This window comes from Maylandia zebra, linkage group LG5 (genome assembly GCF_041146795.1).
Source record: "Maylandia zebra isolate NMK-2024a linkage group LG5, Mzebra_GT3a, whole genome shotgun sequence".
Lineage (NCBI taxonomy): Eukaryota > Metazoa > Chordata > Actinopteri > Cichliformes > Cichlidae > Maylandia > Maylandia zebra.
The window spans coordinates 10,341,373-10,362,225 of record NC_135171.1 but is presented as its reverse complement, the minus strand read 5'-3'; the positions used below and the strand labels follow the sequence as shown (position 1 = coordinate 10,362,225).

The following is a 20,853-nucleotide window of genomic DNA, read 5'->3' as shown; positions in this document are numbered from 1 at the left end:
GTCAATATGTGACATATTGAAGTCGCGTTTGAATTTGCGCTTGTGTTTTTGCTTTCACTTTGCAATCGTGCGAACTGTGTATAGAGAGCGACAGCACTGATCTGTGAGTGATGATAATTTGTGCACCAATTCCTCTGACATCGTCTTATTAATCGTTAGCTTACTATGCAAACATGACAAGTGAAATCTCCCGCAGCTTAAACATGTGAGAGGTTGATCGCGCAGAGAATCGCTGAGCTTATGTGAGTGAGTGTGTAAAAGCATTTCAGTTCTGCTGAGCCAAATAAGACAGGTCAGGGTGAAGAAGTGACAGCCAAAGAAAAGCTTACCACAAAACGGAGAAGTTATGACAAATCAGACTATGAGGCAAAAAGAAAGTGCAGCTTTATGGTTTCATGGACAAAAGAATTTCTGTGGCTGCAATATGACGAGCTAAATAACCAGGGCTGCACATAAGTGGTCCGCAGGTGCGCATTCGCTGTCAAAATAAAAAACACGCACAAGGGTTAGGGTTAAATTTAAAAACTGTACTTTTGAGTTAAAATATATATTTATAATTTTAATAAATGACAAATTAAAAATGCATGAACATTTTTTTGTATCGAAAAAATATCGAACCGTGACACCAAAGTATCGAACCGAACCGTGAATTTTGTGTATCGTTGCACCCCTAGTAATCACGGATCGGTCCATCTCTAGTTGCAACACAAGCCCAAATCATCATCCCACCACCACCATGCATGATAGTTTGTATGAGGTGTTTGTGCTAATATGCTGTGTGTGGGTTTCATGGTGCTGCTCATTATGGCTGGAGCTTATCCCAGCTAACATAGAGAGACAGGCGGGGTACACCCTGGGCAGTCGCCAGTGATTGACAATCACTTTCACACATCTGGGCAATATAGAGTCACTAATTTACCTAACCCCACTAACTACACACAGAAAAGGCCAGTTGGTGGCCAGGACCTTCTTGCTGTGAGACAGCAGTGCTAACCATGTACTTGTCCATACTTTTTCAGTCTTTTTCTAACTGTTGTGTGATGAACTTTAACTTGAATAATAATAATAATGGATTGGATTTATATAGCGCTTTTCAAGGCACCCAAAGCGCTTTACAATGCCACTATTCATTCACTCTCACATTCACACACTGGTGGAGGCAAGCTACGGTTGTAGCCACAGCTGCCCTGGGGCAGACTGACGGAAGCGAGGCTGCCATATCGCGCCATCGGCCCCTCTGGCCAACACCAGTAGGCAAGTAGGGTAAAGTGTCTTGCCCAAGGACACAACGACCAGGACAGAGAGCCCCGGGATCGAACCGGCGACCTTCCGGTTACAGATACGCTTCCCAACCCCCTGAGCCACGGTCGCCCTGAAGATGAAGATGCTAACTGAAGCCCGTAGAGTCTACATGGTCTGACCTTGACGTGAATTTGCTGGGATGTCCACTCCTGGGAAGGCTGGCAACTGTGTTGACATTATTTTTACATTTGTGAATAATCTTTCTAACTGTAGAATGAGGAACTTCACATTGGTTGGACATCAGCTTTATTACCCTTCCCAAATTGAGAGGCAGCCACAGTTGTTTCTTTAAGATCTTTGCCTGTGTCGTTCATGCTTAGCATTTTGCTAACACACACTTGAATGCTCCAGACCAGCAAACTATGAAAACCTCAACTTTTATAGAAACTTATAGAGCTTGTTTTGTAGTTGATCCGAAGTTGTATTTAAGCTACCTTTTAAAAATTTAATGAAGGTTTTGATTGACCTGCGGATGGTGCTCCCACAAAGTTCAGCATCACTCTGTAAAAAAACAGCAAAAAATAAACGAAACCAAAACACTGAGAAAATGGATGTCCTTATTTTCTATTGGCTAAACAGTTTAAAAAAATCAGTATCAGTGTTTTAGAATACATACAGGTTTTTGCCTTTATATGACATACAGTAAAAAAGTTATATTACAGTTTAACTTAAGAAAATGTAATTACATGGACAATTCTGTGTAATAGTGAGTAAACAGTGTTTTTTTTTTATTCAGCAAAAATAAAGTTTTTTTAATTAATTATATAAAAAAACAGGTGGCACCATCTGATTTACTTACAGATGTGCGAGTAAATCAAACCAGCAATCTTTATTTTGCCATTCTGGTGGAAAATTTCAATTTTTATAACTGTAGAGTTAAAAATTGGCCTAATATTACAACACGTTAAAGGCCTGTGCAGAAAAAAACAAAACAAAAAACAGCACAGTCTCCTCTGTATGACTTTTAATACAACAAACAGAAGACCTCCACCCACATGCGCAAAAACACAAAACGATATTCTGTCTTCAGGCATAGCTTTTGATGTTAGCCTGACAAAGGCACCAATTCCAAAAGCGCCTTTCACTGGATTTTTTAAATGCCCCGTGTGTCCTTTCAAGTTGTGAAAAGATAACTTTCTGGGTGTGCCTCATGTTTCAGTTTGAAACAGGCATTTGTTTCATTTGTTCAAGCATCCTTTTCATGTGGCAGCAGCTCTTAGAACTACTGAGAGCTTTAAGCTCTTGATTTGGAGACACACTCTATATCTGTCATGGCTGTTTGATGTCTGGTAGATATTGCTGCGTACACACATTGTGCTATGGTTCCAGTTCCTATTCTATGGGTTTCTCCACAGTGATGTCATTCCACTTTACCAGCGGTGCACTTAAATGGTAACACAAGGACCCAAACCTGATATTTTTATTGGCCGTGGATTTATTTATTGTGCTGTGCTCGATATGCCTGGAACACATAAAGCATAAAAAAGTATAACTAGACACTGATAAGAACAATTTATCAAATGGAGCCAGCGGGGATATTTGCATGGTAATACTGTTTCTGGTGTACTTTGTAGAATTGTGCCCGTGGGCTACTACACCTGACGTTGGCTAATTGGCTATCAGGAGAGGCTCTGAGAAGAATGGGCATGCTAGTTTCCCACCACTGTAGGCTTCCTGCGGTCTAAAACGTTTGAAAAAAGAAAGAAAAAGCTAAGAAATATGTGGTCTTTTGGGTGACATATCTCGAATAAATATCCAAGGATTTCCTGCTGTTGCTAAGGCAAGTAACATCTAGACAATACTGTCAGCCCACACACACACTGAAGTGGTGCTCCTTATTCTCCTCTGTGAATGGCCGCGAGGATGAGGCTTGAAATGTTGTGCAGACGGCCTATTGACGAGCATGTCTGTCCAACAACACACACGGATGAGGCCTCGCCCTTTAAACCCCATCAGCCCTCACAGACACAGCTTTAATTCGTTTCAAATATTGGTCCTGCCTCCTCGTCTCTCTCTCGCTGCGCGTCCATGCGAGACGGAGCCCACCGACATTTTCCACTGCGGGATTAGCTGTGTAGCGTGACGGGTCGCTCTGCCTCAGCAGTCCTGAAGGGCTGACCCCGAGGTGTGTGTATGAAGAGGAGACCAGCAGGACACTCCTTAAAGGGCTATTAGATCCTTGCTGCTTATTATGAAGGGGCATGTGACTAAGTTATCTGCCCCCTTTCTCTTGTCATAGGACTATAGGCGGAAAAAAGCCTGTTTTCTGGAAATAATTAATCCTACTTGTTGGCATAATAATTTTGAGGAGTAGACATTGCCGGTGCTTTGAGTGTTTCTGCTGACAGGTGGGCTGCTGGTGATGGAGATGATCATCTTCTCATTTAACTTCCTGGCTGCAGGATCTTTCCATTAAATTACAGCTTATCCACCCTCTCTTGGGAGGAGGATTTGATTCAGGCTAGTCTGTGCACTTGTGTAATTTTGTGCACGGTGTGTGTGTGTGTGTGTGTGTGTGCTGATACCTTCAAGTGTTTGGAAGGCTCTATGTCCAGGGTGTATCTCAAAGCAGATCCAAGCCTGGTTACCATGCCTACACATTTCACTGAGAGACACCGCGTTTATCTTAATGAATTCATTTTCAGGCTTCTGTTTGCCGCTGCATTCTCTGTCAGCTGTGTACACACTCTACATAGTTGTGGCACAGAGGCCTTCTCCATTGCTAAATGTGACCTGGGGAGGAAATAGCTTATTGATTCTGTGGGGGGAAACATGATTAAATTGAGTTCCAAGTGGGCGCTTCATCTGAACTTGTCTACAGGAGAGAAGATAGGAATCTAGAAGAGACTGGCTGCTTTTGTCCAGAGTTCGGTCTGCTTTTGTTGTGCTTGAATTAATTATAGGTTTCACTTTACAAATGTGTCTTTTTACAGGCAATTTCCTCAACATTTTCATATAGACTATTTAAAATAACAGATGGATGGGTGGATAATTACATGGTCTATTAAAAAATCCATAAATAAATGTGGATAAAAAAAGATTTGGATGTAAGGGACATGGGGTCATGTAGTAGGATGATAGGCCCAGACTTTTGGGTGTTTTTGACCATAAAGCTTGTCACACCGTGTAACTGCTCACTGCCTCAGCTGCAGGATGTCTGCGGGTGCAGACACAACAGCAAGCTTGACTTGGATGATATCTGCAGGGTAAGCGATGGGGAGCCTACAGCAAACAAACATTTTGGTTTCCAACACCTTGGTTGCACATCACTGAAGAGAAGCGCAGAGCCAGAGCTGTTAACGATCTCTCACTCAGTCACCTACTGAAACCTTTGACTTCTTTTAGATAGATCTTGTTGAATAAAGGTTCTCCTTTCATCATCGTGGCTCCAGCCGAATTATATTTTGGGCTTTTTGGGAGGAGCAAAAGTGCACTGCTGTAAAGAAGGGCGTACCAAACAAGTGCTTTGCAACAGAAAAGAATGAATCATTTTATGTCTGTTATCTTGTTTTCATAATTGCTGGAAGCCAAATTTGTAACTGAAATTAAAATGCAATTAACCACCCAGCCCCAATATAATAAGCTCAACAGTTAATTTGGGGCTACCTACTGTATTATTAGTTAAACATGTTGATTGTTATGACTTTGAAATACACACTGTTGGTATCAACATTGGCTGATAACAGACAAATGTTTTCTTTGCATAGTTACTTTTAGTCTTCTGGTGAATCAAATAAATCTTTCTTATCAAAAACTGACATAACACAATAGATAAATATCAGCCTCTGGCATCAGGAATGTTTTTATTTGCTATAATGCCAATATTGGATTGATAATACAGATACAGTAGATAATAATCTACCTGTGCAACTCCAATAAATATTTATGGTTATTTTCAGGCGCTGTCAAAAGGTGTGGGTTCACCGGAATGAAGTTGTTCTGCAAATACTAATGACTGTTTAATTAATTATTTGAATTAATTGAAACTGTTCGATATTCTTGAAACATAATGTTCAAGAATATCGAACATTATGTTTTGCACTGTTTGTTGTGCTTCCTTCCTTACTGTCTCATGCAGCTAGAGATGGAACAGACGTTGTGCACATTGTGTTCAGTAGGTGTGCTAATCAGGAATAGAGATCCCCTGATCACTGCCATAATCGCAGAGCGCACCATCTGTGATGCTCTGATGGCCGGCAGTCTGGCTGAGAGAGCTGGATAACAGTGTGGTACTGCCCCTCTCTCTCCTGTCCTCTCTGGCCTGCTCTCTGCTCTGCCTTAAATCTCCTGCTGTATGATTTTTCTGTTTTACTTAACTGGAATGACCTGGAACCACTTATCACTGGCTTGCAGACACTTCTTAAGCTATTACAATATAAAAAATGTAGTGCAATTAAAAAAACAACAAAAGTCACAGTATAAGTGAGGCCCCACCTCTGCTATTTAAAAAAAAAAGAAAGAAAAAAAAAAAAGAAGATATTTCTTGATCAGTGTCTCTGTAGTGCACCGCTCCAAATAAATCCGCTGTCACCACAGATCTGGAAATAATTGAGTGGGGCCTATTAAAGTGCCACAGATAATGTGGAATAATAAATAAATGTGGGTAATTTCATTGCTGGAATTTTGTCTGTTTTCCATTTGCAGTCACAGGTCGTAAACAGTACCAGTCACATCTTTGGCAATAATGCACGGCGTCTTGCTGAGTTCAAATAGAGTCGCAACTTGTTTGTGACGCCATTCCCAGACTGTGACCTGAGATAAGCACAGAGGCATGTAACCTGCTGCAGTAAGCCGCTACACAATGCATCAACCCAGGAAAACTTTCAATGCATAAGTGATCAGTATGAAGATAGGGGCACCCGTTGCCATGACAACCTATACGAAAACCCATACAAAAAGATGCGCTGGCTGTCACATTGATTCAGAGAATCTGCCGAGAATACAGAAGTTGGTATCAGCCAAAGGCAGGCTGGCCTGCGTCTATCTGGGAGTGCCAGGTTAGAGGCTTATTGACCGTTTTTGACAGACTGACTAACAGACGAGTTTTTGGTAAAATGGGCTGTGGGCCCAAAGTTCAATTAAAAGTCCCGCTCCGTGTGACGCAAGCACATTTGCCAAATGGTGAGAAAAGTGCAAATCGGTCTTCGTGCTTTCTCAGCAATCTGCTTGTCCTTCAGGGATATTGATGTCTCTGCCTTAACTCATTTTTTTCAAAACTCCATTTAGCGCTTCAGCATTTATCATATCCAGTCAGTTGGAAGGTAATTTCTAGGTACCAATAAGCACCTGCTTTGCAAACCCATAGCTATATTTTGAGGTTTTAGTGGGGCTATGAACGGTAAGTGTAACCACCTGCATTTTTCTCCTGCTCTCAGAGCAGCTGATGGAGGAGCGATGTGGTTCTGGTTTTAAATGTTCCTGCTTTCCTCTCTTTCAACCTTGCTCATCAGGCAGCATGTAAAGAGAGCTGCATTTTAAATCTGGAGACATGACACGGCTGTAGTCTTCCATCATGTACTGGTCAGATAGCATTTAGCGATTGCTGTTTGAAGCAGATAAGAGATGAGTCATAGATTAAAGCAGTGGTAAACGCTAACTGCTAGAAAACAGCGGATTATCTGATTTTAAATTCAATTTGTGAATGAGTCCCTCCCTTGTGAAGTGAGAGCGACTGACAAGCGACACATCAGCACGGTGAAGGCAGAAAATAAGCCAGCTATATTTATGAGAGTTTACTGAGTGACTGATGTGCTTACACTTTCTCCTCGGCTTGGTTCACAATGTGAATAAATGTTTGCCTTCTTGCCTCCGTCCAAATCAGTGAATCAACTGAGCTCAAAGTGTGAATGAGCGGCAGAGAGAAAGGGGAAGAGGCTTTCCCCGGGGCAGTGCCCGGGACAATGTCAGGTTTGTCTGGCCCGAGTGCATGAACACTAAGCTTTTCGGAACTGGCAGCTCGCCCCGGTACCTACCCATCTCACACAGCTTCCAGAGCTGCCCAGCCCCGGAGCACTAAGCATTTGTGCAAAGTTCATAAGGCTTCCCTCTGTTTGTGTGGCCATAATGGCAGCTCCATCCTGTTGTAGCTCAAAGAGTGTTAAGGGGCTCTGAGGGCCTGGAGCTGGCGTTGCAAAGGCGTGTGAGTGTTCTCAGTTACTGACTTTGGCTGGCTGCACTCATTATGAAAAGACTAGTGTCCCCCTGTAACCCCCCTCCAAGTGGTAGTTCTGAATCTCAAGCTCCAGCATAAGCATTTCCTTCATCAGGTTTGCATTTTAAAAGCAGTTTGCTGAATAAAGACCTCAAACTAGTTTTAAAAAAACCAAACAACCAAACAAAAAATACCTCTGCCACCTCTGCCACAAAGCAAAGAATGCTCTGGACTAAAATATTCAGTAACTAATGGATGTAAGTGAATGGTAAATGGACTGGTTCTATTCTATTCACTCTACACAACATGTCTCATTCACCCATGCATTTCTTTCTGTGTCCAAGTACTTTATGTATAACATTCATTTAACATGTGCGTAATTTATTTCTTATTTATTTATGTCTTTTTTAAATTGCAACAGGCCAATAAGATACATTAGCTAGTTTCTAGCTTTCCTGTACAAAAAAAATCCCCTGGCCTTAAAGTCTGGTTGGTGGGTCAGCGCAGGCCACTGGACTAGTAATACACATGCACAACCCCTGCTGTATCTGCTCCACCTTATACTTGTATACAATCCTCACGAGTGATAACAACCTTGTCATTAGCGTCATCAAGTTCTGTCAAGCAGCAATGCCTTTACCGTGGTTACGACCTGCATCAGCATAATTCAAGCATGACCCTCCTCCCCCCTTTCATTTTCAAGTCTTTGACTAAGGTCCACACCATACATCATCCAGACTGGGAGTCCTCCCTTCCCCCTTCATGTGTTATGAGAGAGAGAGAGAATGGTTTGGTGTAGGACTCTTATCAACAGTCTCAGCACTCTCTGCGCACTATGATTTCCCCAGACGTGTCACCCACCCTCCACTCAAGTCTATCTGTATGGCCGTGAAGTTCCTGTTCACCAGTGTGAAACAATCAGGTCCACTTGAATTAAAGACAAATTAAAAAAAAAAGAAACCAGTGGCTTTTCTTACTGTGGGGAGATAAGCCATGGGAGCGTGCTTTAAAAGCTCCAACAATGGCTAATGCTGGGCGACAATCTTCAGCAGCATTAACAATTAAGTAGATTGTCGTTAGCTGACAGAAGAAGATTGGAGCAAGAGCAAAGCTCAACAGATTTTCACACAGCGGGTGATCGGCACTCCCACCCTGCTTACTGTTCATATTTTGTTCTTCAGCTGGCCATTGCAAATTAACACATTTTATCGAGCCTTCAGGTGCACACGTCTCTGCTCATGCTGAAGGGAGGTGGAGGGGCGAGATGGAACTTGCATTCCTCAACTCTCCTCTGAATAGCCTTTAGATCAGGCTTTGTGGGAATGATTGTCAGTGGCTTAATGAGTGCATTTGCCAAGCTGGAGGCTTTGGCAACATGTATGACTGCGGTGGCTCTGTGCGTGTTCACCACTGGCTTCTGTGACACAACAGTGGACTGGGCTCAGCACCCTCTGTGTTTTCGTTCTTCTTTTTCTGCCAGACTCAGAGTTTTCCTGTCATGCTTTCTTTTTATTGGGAATGTTATTACCTATAACGGAGTTGTTACCCTTCCCATGGGCACCGGTGCCGAAAATCAAGTGAAAGCTTGTAAGTACCCTAGATAATATAAGGATGTCAGTAAAGCTGTTGCAGCACTTTCAGGTTCATATTCTGGCCTTTCAGTGTGCAGGCTTCTACAAAAGCAAAGGCCATAAAGAAAAAACAACTGCTTTTTAATTCACGTTTTAAAATATTTAAAGGATAAAACAGACGCTGGTGCCTTTGGTTGCCTTCTTGCGTTTTCTAAATATAATACACTGTAGAATTTAGAATCTAATTTAATTTAATTTTAGAATTTAAAATCTCGCCCTATGACAGCTGGGATAGGCTCCAGCGCCCCCCGCGACCCTGAAAAGGATAAGCGGAAGCGAATGGATGGATGGATGAATACACTGTAGATAAAGAGCAGGCGATGTATCGTATGGAGGAAAACCAATCATTACAGTTACTTTTCATTTCAATTCAGTTCTATTTATATAGCACCAATTCACCAAACAGTCGCCTAAAGGTGCTTTATATTGTATAGTAAAATCCCTGCAATAATAAGTCACAATCATTTACTTCCAAAAGATTTTCCCTTGTTTTTTATGCAATAGATTTTGAAATACTAAACCAATGCCAAATCTTCTCTGTGACTAATTACGTTGTGCTACAACTGTCACAAGAAAAATGAAATGTTAAAGAGTAAGTAATTGTTCCTTCTGGTCTCATTTAGTCAGATGTCTAATACATTAATGATTATTATCATAATTATTATGGAACTAAGTGCCCATAGTTTAAGTAATTGGAGACATATTACGTGACAAATTAAAAGTATTGTCTAGATATGTGTGAATTTGGCATTTTATGTCTTTGTAAGGATTGTGTAACAATGTTTCTGTGTAGTTTTTACTATAAATCTAACTTGATCTTATGTTGACTAAATGAAACAACAAAATAGGACTGTGAGACTCGACATAAAAAGTAAAAATAAAAATAATGTGGAATAAAACAGTCATTTTACCCCACTGAATGAATCAAGGCGATTAGGATGACTTTCCTTAAAGGTCATGTTTTTCTGGTGTTCACAGTTCATAGAAGAATGCTCAGGATTTACTCTGCTGACTGGAACAACAAAGATATTGATATATTTGATTCTGTTAAATAGAAGATGTAAGAAATAACCATATCCGTATTTACTCAATGTTTGGATGCTTAAATTGACTTAAGAAGAGTACATCTCCCTCTTTTCTCTCACACACACTCACAAATTAGTGTGCAAACACATACTGTCGTTCCAGATCCTCGCTAAGTGTGTTTAGTCTGACTCACAGTTGGAAACTAGATTGCATTTTGACAGTCTGGATCTACTCTGCAGTGATGAGAAGAGGCAGAGAGACATCATCATGATTTGGCATGAACTGGGACTTTATTTTGTCTCTTGGAGCAGCGTGGATGGTACATTTGGATCACCGTTAAACTGAATCCTGGGCCGGTCTCAGTGTTTGACTGATTTCAGTAAATTAACTGTCACTCCTTGTTGTGGTCATGAAGACCACAGTGGCTAACAAGTCCATGTTCTTAAGGTGGAAGGCTCACCTACATATAGGTGTTTTCACAGTGGTAGCGGCTTAATATGTTTACAACAGACGATCCTTCTGTCAGTGCTCATCTATCCCTGTTTTTAAGCAGCCGTTTTATGACTTGTTATAATTAATGTTTTCTCAGTGGCTTTGAAATAAACTCCAAATGGGCATTTACATCATTCTTGAACTTATAACAGGTGTATGGGGTACATACACTGCACAGCACCACTGACAGCGTAATTAGGCTATTGCCATTTTTCTTTGACATTTCTCTCCGACGTATGGATTTAAAGCAGCAGCATGCAGTGGCAGTACACTCTGTCAGGATAATTTCCAAGGAACTCGCTAAACAAATCCAGACTCTATCCACATTCGTTCTTCTTCCTGTCCTTTGCTTCTTGCCAAGATAAATTTACATCAAACTTGCACGAAGCAATTAAGGTGTTGACTTTTCAGCTGACCTCAAGGTGCATCACTGCAGACCTCACATTAGTTTTATGTACTCATCCACTCATCTACTCAAAGATAGCGTTCTTGGAAGCATCTCGATTTCATCGGTTAAGTGGTTTAAAAGAAGTGTGCCAAAAGCAGGCTGTAATGAAACTGCACTGAATGCTTGGAACTGTTCCCTTTAAAGAAGAAGCTTCCTGTGTCTTGCTTCATGTCTAGATGTTTTGAGGTTGTTGAATTTGTACATTGAGTAAAAAAAAACCTGGAAGCATTTCTTTAAACAACTGGAAACATGTTTTAGCCAATCCCTCATGTAGCTGTTTGAAAGTTGCTGTTGACAGCTGACAGATTAGATTACTTTTTGATTTGCATTTGTAGCTGGAGAGCAGCTAATATAAACACTGAGATTTTGCCTTGTTGTGTTTAAACACTGTAAATCTTTAGACTGCAGTTTTCACCGTTCCATTTGTCACAAGATAAACTCTGTTCGACCCTAATAAGCGACAGAGGGGTGAGGGAGTGGGGCCACACATCCGACAGATGTGTCAAAAAGCTTAGCCAGGGTAACACTGTCCAGATGCTCAGCTCTAGCACGAAACAGGAAATTCAAATGAGGAATTTCAGCAAGCAGAGAGCCTCTCATTTCACAGGCTGAAATGATCACTTGGACTGCATGTGTATGAGACACCTGAAGGGATTAAAAATGGACCGAGTGCAAAAAGATATTTCTGGAAAAAACAGGTTTTCCCAACACCTGTAGGGACATCCGAATTTCTTGGTTGTTGGCAGAAATAAATTGCGCGCAGGGTCTGATGGAGGTAAGGATTTGGGATATGAGAGCCATCGATCATGTCCTGCTGTGGCACAGTTTCATCTGGGGAAATTGCCAGCATCAGTCAGACTACATGAATGAATGTGGAGTGGAGCACAAAATAATACTCCAGTGCCCGCAGTCCAACTTGTGAATTTCATCTCTTTGCCGGGCTACTCAGTGAGGATCACACGCTAATGTGATTATTGTCCTGGGCAAGGGCCACTCCTGTGGGACTTCAAAGAGAGCAGATCAGAGAGAAAATGAAAAAAGCTGTAAGCTGTGATGCAGACAGGTGCAGTGCAAACCTTCCTTTAGCTTTAAACACATTAACAGGTTCAGAGTGAGGACTCTGAAAGCATGGCACATACATCCTGGATGATTTATTACCATGTCATGTGACATACTTTGGCGATCCATCCAAGTGTTTTCATTAGGCATATGAATTATGCAACAGACGATAATTAAAACTCATAATTCAGAGAAGAAATAAGAGTTAGTGGCTGCCATATATGACGAGGGTTTGTCTGTACATGTTTCAGTCCTGTTTCTTAATATTACACGTAGACTTGACTGAGACACACTGCTGAAGGGAAAGATGTTGTGTGCTTGTATTTATAAAGAATAGAGCAGAGACATTACTGACAAGATGACAACTTCTAGTGATTGAAGAGCTCTTCAGTTGTTTATGCTCTCTTTTGTTTAATGAACTACAACATACATGCTCATACTTCCAGCTGGTCTCATGATCGTCTTGCTGCAGTTGCAGATTCACTGCAGTGTGTAGTATATCTGCCTCTCTCAGGTAGTGAGAGTTCATGCAGGGTTACGAAGGCCTTTCCTCATTAGTTCATACACAACACAGAGGTCACAAACCCCTCAGCTCATCCGTACACCCACTCTATTTCCTTTACACCTGAGGATCTCTTCTCATTTCTCATCCACAGCCTCTTCCATCCTCATCCTGTCACCACAGCGCTCCCAGTGCTCGCAGCATCCGAAGGCTAGAGATCCCTGAAATATTAATGGTGTGGTAATTGAACAGTCTTGCTTTCTGAAGTGCTGTAAAGCCAGATCTCAATTAGTCAGGCATGTTATCGCTTATTGCTTCCTATACCCATTTATCATCTTGTTTCTGTTTTCTTTTTTCTAATATTTTAATATCAGATGAATTGCATGGTCAAGCTTGTAGAAAACTACTGATAAGGATTATAATTGCCAAAAGGTTAGAATCCTATCTAAATTCAGAGGAGTAAATGGGAAAGACAAAATGTCTAAACACAGGAAAATTAATTTTGACATTAAAAAAAAACTGTTTTATTTTTCCACCCTGATCCAGGCAGCGTGTGTGAATCGGATGCCAAATGAGCAACTGATTGGAGAAAAGAGGAACAAAATGGCTGAAAAACAACTCATTAAACACATCAGAAGCAAAGCAAGTCAATTGCAGCTTAGTGTTAATCAGCTGGTCCATTGTTTTAATTGTTCTTGAATGATCAAATGGGAATCAGAGTGGAGGCATTATCAAGACCATGAGAGGGGCGTGCGGAGCTGCTGTCTTCCCATCGCAGGACTTTAGCACGCAGGATATTTTAATCCAGTCTGACAAGACGAGGATCTGCTTAATCCTATTACAGGCTTGCACATTAGACTACAGTAGACCCACACTTCTCTGCCTGTTGTCTTTGTGTGTGAAAGGAGCAGATGGTGCCAGCTCAAAGGCCTACTGTAGTGAACTTTGTATGGCCCTGCTTGGACCCCACCCTGTTACCAAACAACGTGTTCGCAAGTGTGAAGAATGCTCCCGAAACAACTTGCTAGTGTGGTATTTTTCCTTGAAATACTTCCTTACATTGTCTGATCCTTTTATATGATCTGTTAGTACATGTTTATGGCTTAAAGTTTGGGTGTTAAGCTAGAGCAGATGGCTAAACTATAGGAGTCAAGAAACCGATAGACAGATCCTGCCAGTTGTACTGTGAAGGCGTGCCAGAATTGTTTCCTTAAGTAAAAAGGCTGCGTAGTGATACAGTAAACAGTACAAGAGTGTGAAGAAAAGCAGTAAAGCTCTTGGAATCAACGCCAAGAAGTTAAAAGGCACTGAATTTATTCATGTCAAAATAAGGCCTTAATTTGAACTGACAGTTAATTTGTAAGTCAGTCTTTCAAATGTCTTAAAAATGCTAAAACGTGGGCAGTAGGATTTTAGGATTTTATTAGACATAGCGATTCAGAATTGTAAAATCTTTTTTCATTATGATTTCTTCAGTAATGATGGCAAATAGCAGTTAAATCCCTGCCTGCTCCACTCTGCATTTTGAAGGTACTTAGCCTTAAACTGCTGCTTAAGAGCCTGTTGGTATCTTTGAATGTGATGAAAATGATGTGCATTTATTTTAGCTGAGAACACGTGCTGTGGGTGTACTCACAATGACGTGAAGAAGCACAAATTCAATCAAGGTGTTTATGAAGTATGCTGTATTTTGTGTGAAGTGTAAAATTGGGTACAGTGGAAAATATCGCAGTCCCCACATGTGAACACATTTTTACATGAAAGCCTATATCAGCAAAATTAAATTAGCTCACGAACAAGGATACATGTGTTGTTAGAGTATGTAAAATCTCCCCACTAGATGTCAATAGTCAACTGCATAATCCTGTAGGACAAATAACTCTGGCTGCCGTTCATCTTCAGCTGTTACCTCAGTTTGTGTTCACACCTATTTACTCTGGACAAGGCTGTAAAACCTTTTGAAAGGAGCCTGATACAAACCAGTGAAGCTCACTGTCGTGTGATGAAAGCTATACTGAGGTGAGTCGTTGAGGAACATTTCTGTCAGTAAGCGCTGCTTCTGTTAGCTGCTGTTAACTGGCGTTAGTGTAAGTGTGTTTGATCTAACATTGTTGTACTGACACTTAGTTAATAGTGTCAGTTAATATATTCCATTACAATGTGATGGTGTAATCAAACTTTTTATCAGAGAGAGTATATGATTTTTAGGACACTCAAGCCTACAATTAGCTGGCACGATGTTAATATTAGCACATGTCTAATCTGCATACAATAACCGCCGTATTATTTGGAATAAATAAGCACATTTATGCATGTGTGTTAGAGCCTTTACTGGGAGATGACACTTGAGATGAGGAAGATGAATATTTTTTATTTTTTTCTATTAAATAACTGCAAAAGTGACTGACAACACCTTTAAAACTCAAGCATCAACTAGCTCAACAAATGCAAATGGGTGAACCTAACACAGAATAAATGATGGAGTTTTTGTTTTCTGTTTTTGTTGTTGTGAAGTTGGTCTTACATTTAATTCTGAGAGGCATTAAAAAAGAAGGAACACAGCACATTAGAGCATATAACAGAAAAGCACATCTCTAAAAAAATCTATTTCTCTTTTCACAGTATGAGCTGATAGAACACTTCCCTCAAAACAACAAAGGTTTAATCAACCGACAGAACACACGTCCTTGTAGTCAAAAAGAAAGGAGAGACGAGAGCTTTTTGCAGAGTCTCTCAGGTTCACGGTTACCTTAAGTGTAAAGGACTGTCTGGGAGAAATAAGGTAAATAGGGTGTCTGGGATAAAACGGATGAAGCTACTGTGGCTATTTATGGCCCGGTTTGCATGCTCAGTGAATCAGACTGTTTAAAAATGGGGCTTACAAAGACAGGAACCTAAATTTATAACCTGGAACATTACCACCAAGCACTGCACAGAGAGACAAAGCACAGTCCCAGGCACCAGCAATTAGACTCGCAGGGTTTGGCTGTGGACAGTTGTTCAGGAATTTGTAGACTTTATTTTAGACTCTTACAAGTTGATGGTTGATTGCTGTGTTGTACATCACAATATAAATCAAGAATATAATTAGTAGATCACTTCGAAGTCACAGGCCTTATCCCCACTTTTCTTTGCTAATAAAAAAGGCTGATTTATTTTTAATTGATTAATGTTCCAGTTATACTTTGATTTATTTTTGTAGTCGATGTAATGTCAACAGATAGTAGAAAATTCGCTCTCCACTGCCCAAGTTAATTTCTCTAAGTTCTCCATTAACTAAATCACTAAGATTATTAACTTGTGTTATTATGAAAACACAGTGGTTTCCTTTTTTTTTTGAGAATGTGAAAACAGGACACCCTCCGCCCCCCTTTTTAGCCCTAATACATCAATGGCATAATTTGAGAAGGTAAGGGAATGGCAAGACATTAATGATGCTATCACAAGTGCCTTTGTATTAAATGGATAAGTAATCAAAAATGATTTGGTCTTGTTGACAACGAGGAAGTCTATCGAAGAGTGCACTGAATCTGTCACTCGGAGAGAGCCTTAAAGTTTCACAGGCAGATTCCACTTGGCCCATTTCCCTCCATTTGCCCCCCCTCCACAGCGGAGCTTCTGTCTCGTCTGAGCCTTGGCCGAGGAAGGTTAGGGTTCATACTGGCCTTCCCACAGCGAGCAGCTTTTAACCTTCTGCCAGCTTCATCAATCTCTGGCTGGTGTGATTGCTCTTGAAAGAGGCGGGGATTAAGAGCAGCCCACGGTCTGTAAATCAGACGAGAGAGTGGTGCCCTCTCTCCTGTGCATCATATAGTTCCAATAGGCACCATACCCTGTGAGTTCAATGCAGACTTCATCACTCGCAGCAGTTAAGCTCTTAGCGGACCTCCCTCAGCCAGATGGCCAAGTGAGTTCTCAATAAATGTTTAACGAGGGGGGAACAAATTAAATCAGAAGGCAAATGATCAGGCACAGTTTGAACCAAGTGTAATCCATTGAAGGTGTTGTTAGGTTGGTAAAGGATTTTGGCCAGCACAATAAGACAATGAAAGCACATTCTCTTCTGGGGATTGTAACCTTGGCCCTCGCTCCTTAACCAGGTGGGGCTAACCAACAATGCACAAGGTAATTAGCACAAAACCCCTAGCTTTTAATTTGGATCTGTTTGATTATCATAAAACACCATGTGTGGGAAGGCTAAAATAAAGAAAAGCCTGAGGCAGTTTCCTGGATGAGTTTGACACACAAATCTTCAGTTGGAAATATAGCCAATAGACATAAATTGTGATCGAGTGGGTTGATGTATGTGACATACAGCACCTAGCACCTTGTTGGTGATGCTGTTTGTGGGTGGGGCATAGCACAAATTGGTTCAGGCAGACTTAATACCATTACCATGAGGTATGGTTGAAGAGTTCAGAGTGCACATCCATCTGACAGCACGCCTGCATCCAATGAATGAAATCGACTCTTTTTTCCCCTCCTCTGGTCAATTATTCAATTACACTCCTTGAACAGGCGTTTGACCTCAGTGTTGCCTATTGAACTGGAGAAAGCAGCCAGAAGATTAAGAAAAGAGTGAGCTGGATTTGAGCGCTGTTGTAAAGAGGAAGCTCTTTTAAAGATACTGCTCAGTTGGTTGAGTGGTAGTTACTGTGCCGCTCATATACTCAGATACTTTCCTTGACATTAATTGGTTTGCTTAGCAACATTAATAATACAGTAATTGCAATTACTGGATTTTATCCTTTGTGATGCTCTTTACTACATTTCAGTTTTACACGAATGTCACGAGTTCTCTGTAGGCCAGCAGCTTTAAGATTTCTATAAAACTCTAATGTTTCTGTATTAGTCTTCTGTTTTGTTGTTAGCTGCTGAGCTAATTACTCCAGCATGACCTGCTGAGCTGGGTCACAGCCAACATGGGGACGACTAATGAAGTGACACCCCAGAGGTTTCTTATAGTACTGCTCCAAGACATTAGAATTCCCATACATTGCTCTGGACCGATCATGCGCTCATTATGGTCCAGACTCTCGTCTATTGGATGGAAAATTATCCAGCACTCTGTCCTCTTGCAGCTCTGTCGGTGTGCAAGTGCAGACAGCTTACTCAGTCTGACTGTTAACTATGCATGCTTTTTATGTCTCCCACCCCTCAGGCAACAGTATTTGCTGCAATAAAAGATAAAATGGTCCGCATTCGTAATCTCTTTGAGTCATTGTTATCAGAAACATGCAGGCACAGATCAAAACAGCACGATGATTAAATCGGCCAAACTTTGATGGTAATTTTGATGCTGATTTCAATCTTGGCTTTTTCCAAAAGTAATGCTGAACATCTGCCACGCATTAATAAATCCACAGGCTCCCTCATTTGTTTATTTCTTTCCATTGTCGCTTGAGAAATATGCTTTGTGCCGCACACTTCCGCAGACTACAAAACAATTGAGCCCCATGGGGAAATGGGATGATAGGAGGCTTTAATGTGAATATTTCTTCTCTTTGTCACACCAAAATATGAACTAGTTCAGAACTGAGTCCCCGTTGATGGGAATGAAAATGTGTGCCTGGTTATGCCTGGCTGAGCAGAGAGCAGTCGGGCTTGGAGTCACGGGGGATTTGTTTTGTTTGGAGTTTTTTGCCTTTCTGTCTGCCAGCGCGTGGGTGGATTCATGGGGTCTTCTACATCTGTGCTACCTTACAGGTACTGCATCTTCACCATAGTCATGAACTGAAAACAAAGTGGAGAGCGTTAATTTCCTGTGACTGTCCGAGATCTCGACACTATGAGGTTGCTGAGGAGCCCCAGACTGGCCACCGTGCTGTTGGTGGTTATCTGTATTTGTGCCTTTCATACGACCTCAGCCATTGACATCCCGCTGGAAGGTAAGTCATGACTCTTTCACAAGTCACACATTCACAACAAAGGATGCAGGATGATTTAGGAGGGGCTTCAGTGGGATGACAAAAGAAATAGAAAAGAGTTTTCTTAGAGCCTTTTCTTTTGTATCAAAGAAAACCTCCTCTACTGAAAAAACCATGACATCATGTGGATTATCCAGATAAAAAGATACATTATGTCTAACAACATAACTCTGCTTTCAAGTTGGAATGTAATTTTTGTATTCTGTTAACACCACAAAAGAAGAAGACAAAATCCCCTAAAAACCTCATTTCCACTGTGGTTTTTTTTTTTTGGGAATTACAGGAATTATCAGAGAAATGCATACCGGAAATTTGGCAAATAAAACCAAACGTCTAAGAATAAAAGACTCTATTAAAGCAGCTATGCTCTTGTCAAAATAATAATGTGAAAACAAATGCTTTAACTAAATTCTTAGCTGCCCAGGTATGCATCACTGTTTTTCTCTTCATTTGCAGGAAGTAGCTGTTTTCAGAAATTTAAAATCTAACAATACAACACATGCTCAGTGCAAGGATAGTGAAGGATTAGCAGCGAAAGAAGACAGAGTGCATATGCATCAACCAGACATTTTATTAGGTATATCTTGCTCGCACTGGGTTGGATCCACTTTTTGGTCCATATTCACATATCCCTCAATTGCTGCAGATTTGTCTGCTGCACATCCATGTAGTGACTCTCATTCCACCACATTGCAAAGGTGCTCTATTAGATTGACATGTGGTGACTGTGGAGGCCATTTGAGTACAGTGAATTCAGTGTCATGTTCAAGGGACCAGTTTGAGAAGATTTGAGCTTTGTGACAAGGTGTGTTATCCTGCTGGAAGCAGCCATCTGAAGATGGGTACATTCTGGTCATAAAGGGATGAACGTGGTGGGCAACAACACTCAGGTGGGCTGTGTTGTTTAAATGATGCTCAGTTGCCTCAAGTTGTGCCAAGAAAACCGCATTATTACACCAGCAGCAGAAGCCTGAACTGTGTCTGATCCTACCATCCACGTATTGTAGCAGAAATAGGGATATTTTCTCTCTTTTGGACCATTCTCTTTAAACCCTAGAGATAGTAGTGCAGAAAAATCCCAGTAGATCAGCAGTTTCTGAAGTACTCAGACCACTCCATCTGGCAGCTACCCTACCTTCAAAGTAACTTAAATCACCTTCCTCCTCCATCCTGATGCTCAGGCTGATCTTCAGCAGGTCGACTTGACCATGACTACATGCCTAAATGCACAGAGTGGCTGCCATCTGACTGTAGCAGCTGACAAAGTGGCTGATGAGTGTTTAAAGATGAATGCAGCCTCCAGGTCTGAAAAGGGAAACTAGGGCTGAAGTGTCTTAAACCTGCCCTCTGTCTGATGGCCTGCAGGGGGTGAACCCTGTAGTTGCAAGTAGAAGTTAGAGTGTACTTTGAGGAAGTACAGTCTAACTTATGATTTAATGCTTAGGTGAAATCTTTCCTGATGACTTTATTGTCTCAGTCACTAGTTTCAAGCGCAAAACATCTGGTTTAATAAAAACAATGTAGTTTCCAAACTCCAGCTTTAGTTCAGGCACACCACAAAAGTGAGCTCAGCTCTAATTCCAGATCAGATAACTTCTGCCAGTCTACATCAGATGATTGCTCTGCTGATTCATTTCTTCACAATCATTTGGCGTCTGCAAGCCACTTAACAACCCATGCCCACCCCTTTTATGTTATGTCTGGCTTAATCAGTGTTACATTGATATCTGCTCTGTTCTGTCTGGGGGTCTTGCTGCTGCTCTCTGCTCCACCACTTGCTTGCTTTCGAAGTATGTGAGTGGAAGCGCAGGACAGTCCCAGAAGAGATGATGACTGAAATAACAATCTTCTTTTAATGATAAAAAAAATCTGCAAGAGGTAATTCACGTGTAAATTCATCTGTAAACAAATAAATCATAAAAGTTATGGTGGGGTTTCCAAATTTCTCTGTGATGAGTTACAGTTCGGCACAAATTGGTTGCATGAAAGAAAGGTTAAATGTATAAAGGGCTGTTTTGTTGTTTGTGCTCATCCACAGAGAGCACTTCTCCTTGAAGTGCTTTTTATCAGAAAAAGAAAGGCGCTGAATAATTTAGAGGGGAATACATCACACTGTAGAGAACTGTTACAATCGTCAAGCATTTTGTGAATTGAATATATTTACAGTTATTATCTTGTTTGAATCAGGTTTTTCTTTCCTTTTGTGTTAGCTGTATGCGTGTATCCCAGTTTCCTTGGTAACGCGCATCAACCCTCTTCCTCTAAATTATTCAGTTAAAAAATATCTCTTAAGGCCTTGATAAAGAACAGTTCAA

At 41.1% G+C, this 20,853-nt stretch overlaps 1 protein-coding gene across 18 annotated transcripts in view; it reads left to right on the top strand.

The window, feature by feature from the left end:
• Positions 1 to 20,853, top strand: part of chl1b (cell adhesion molecule L1-like b) — an 81,855-nt gene that overhangs the window by 29,846 nt on the left and 31,156 nt on the right. For 14 of the 18 annotated variants that reach the window (XM_076883718.1, XM_076883712.1, XM_076883723.1 and 11 more), the window contains exon 2: positions 18,318 to 18,499. In XM_076883718.1, coding sequence (XP_076739833.1) covers positions 18,400 to 18,499 — 100 coding nt within the window. In that variant the 5' untranslated portion in view covers positions 18,318 to 18,399. Of the gene's footprint in view, positions 1 to 8,681; positions 9,041 to 12,765; positions 12,847 to 13,157; positions 13,644 to 18,317; positions 18,500 to 20,853 lie in introns of those variants that run through there. The other 4 variants (XM_076883714.1, XM_076883715.1, XM_076883716.1 and 1 more) reach the window with 4 other exon arrangements.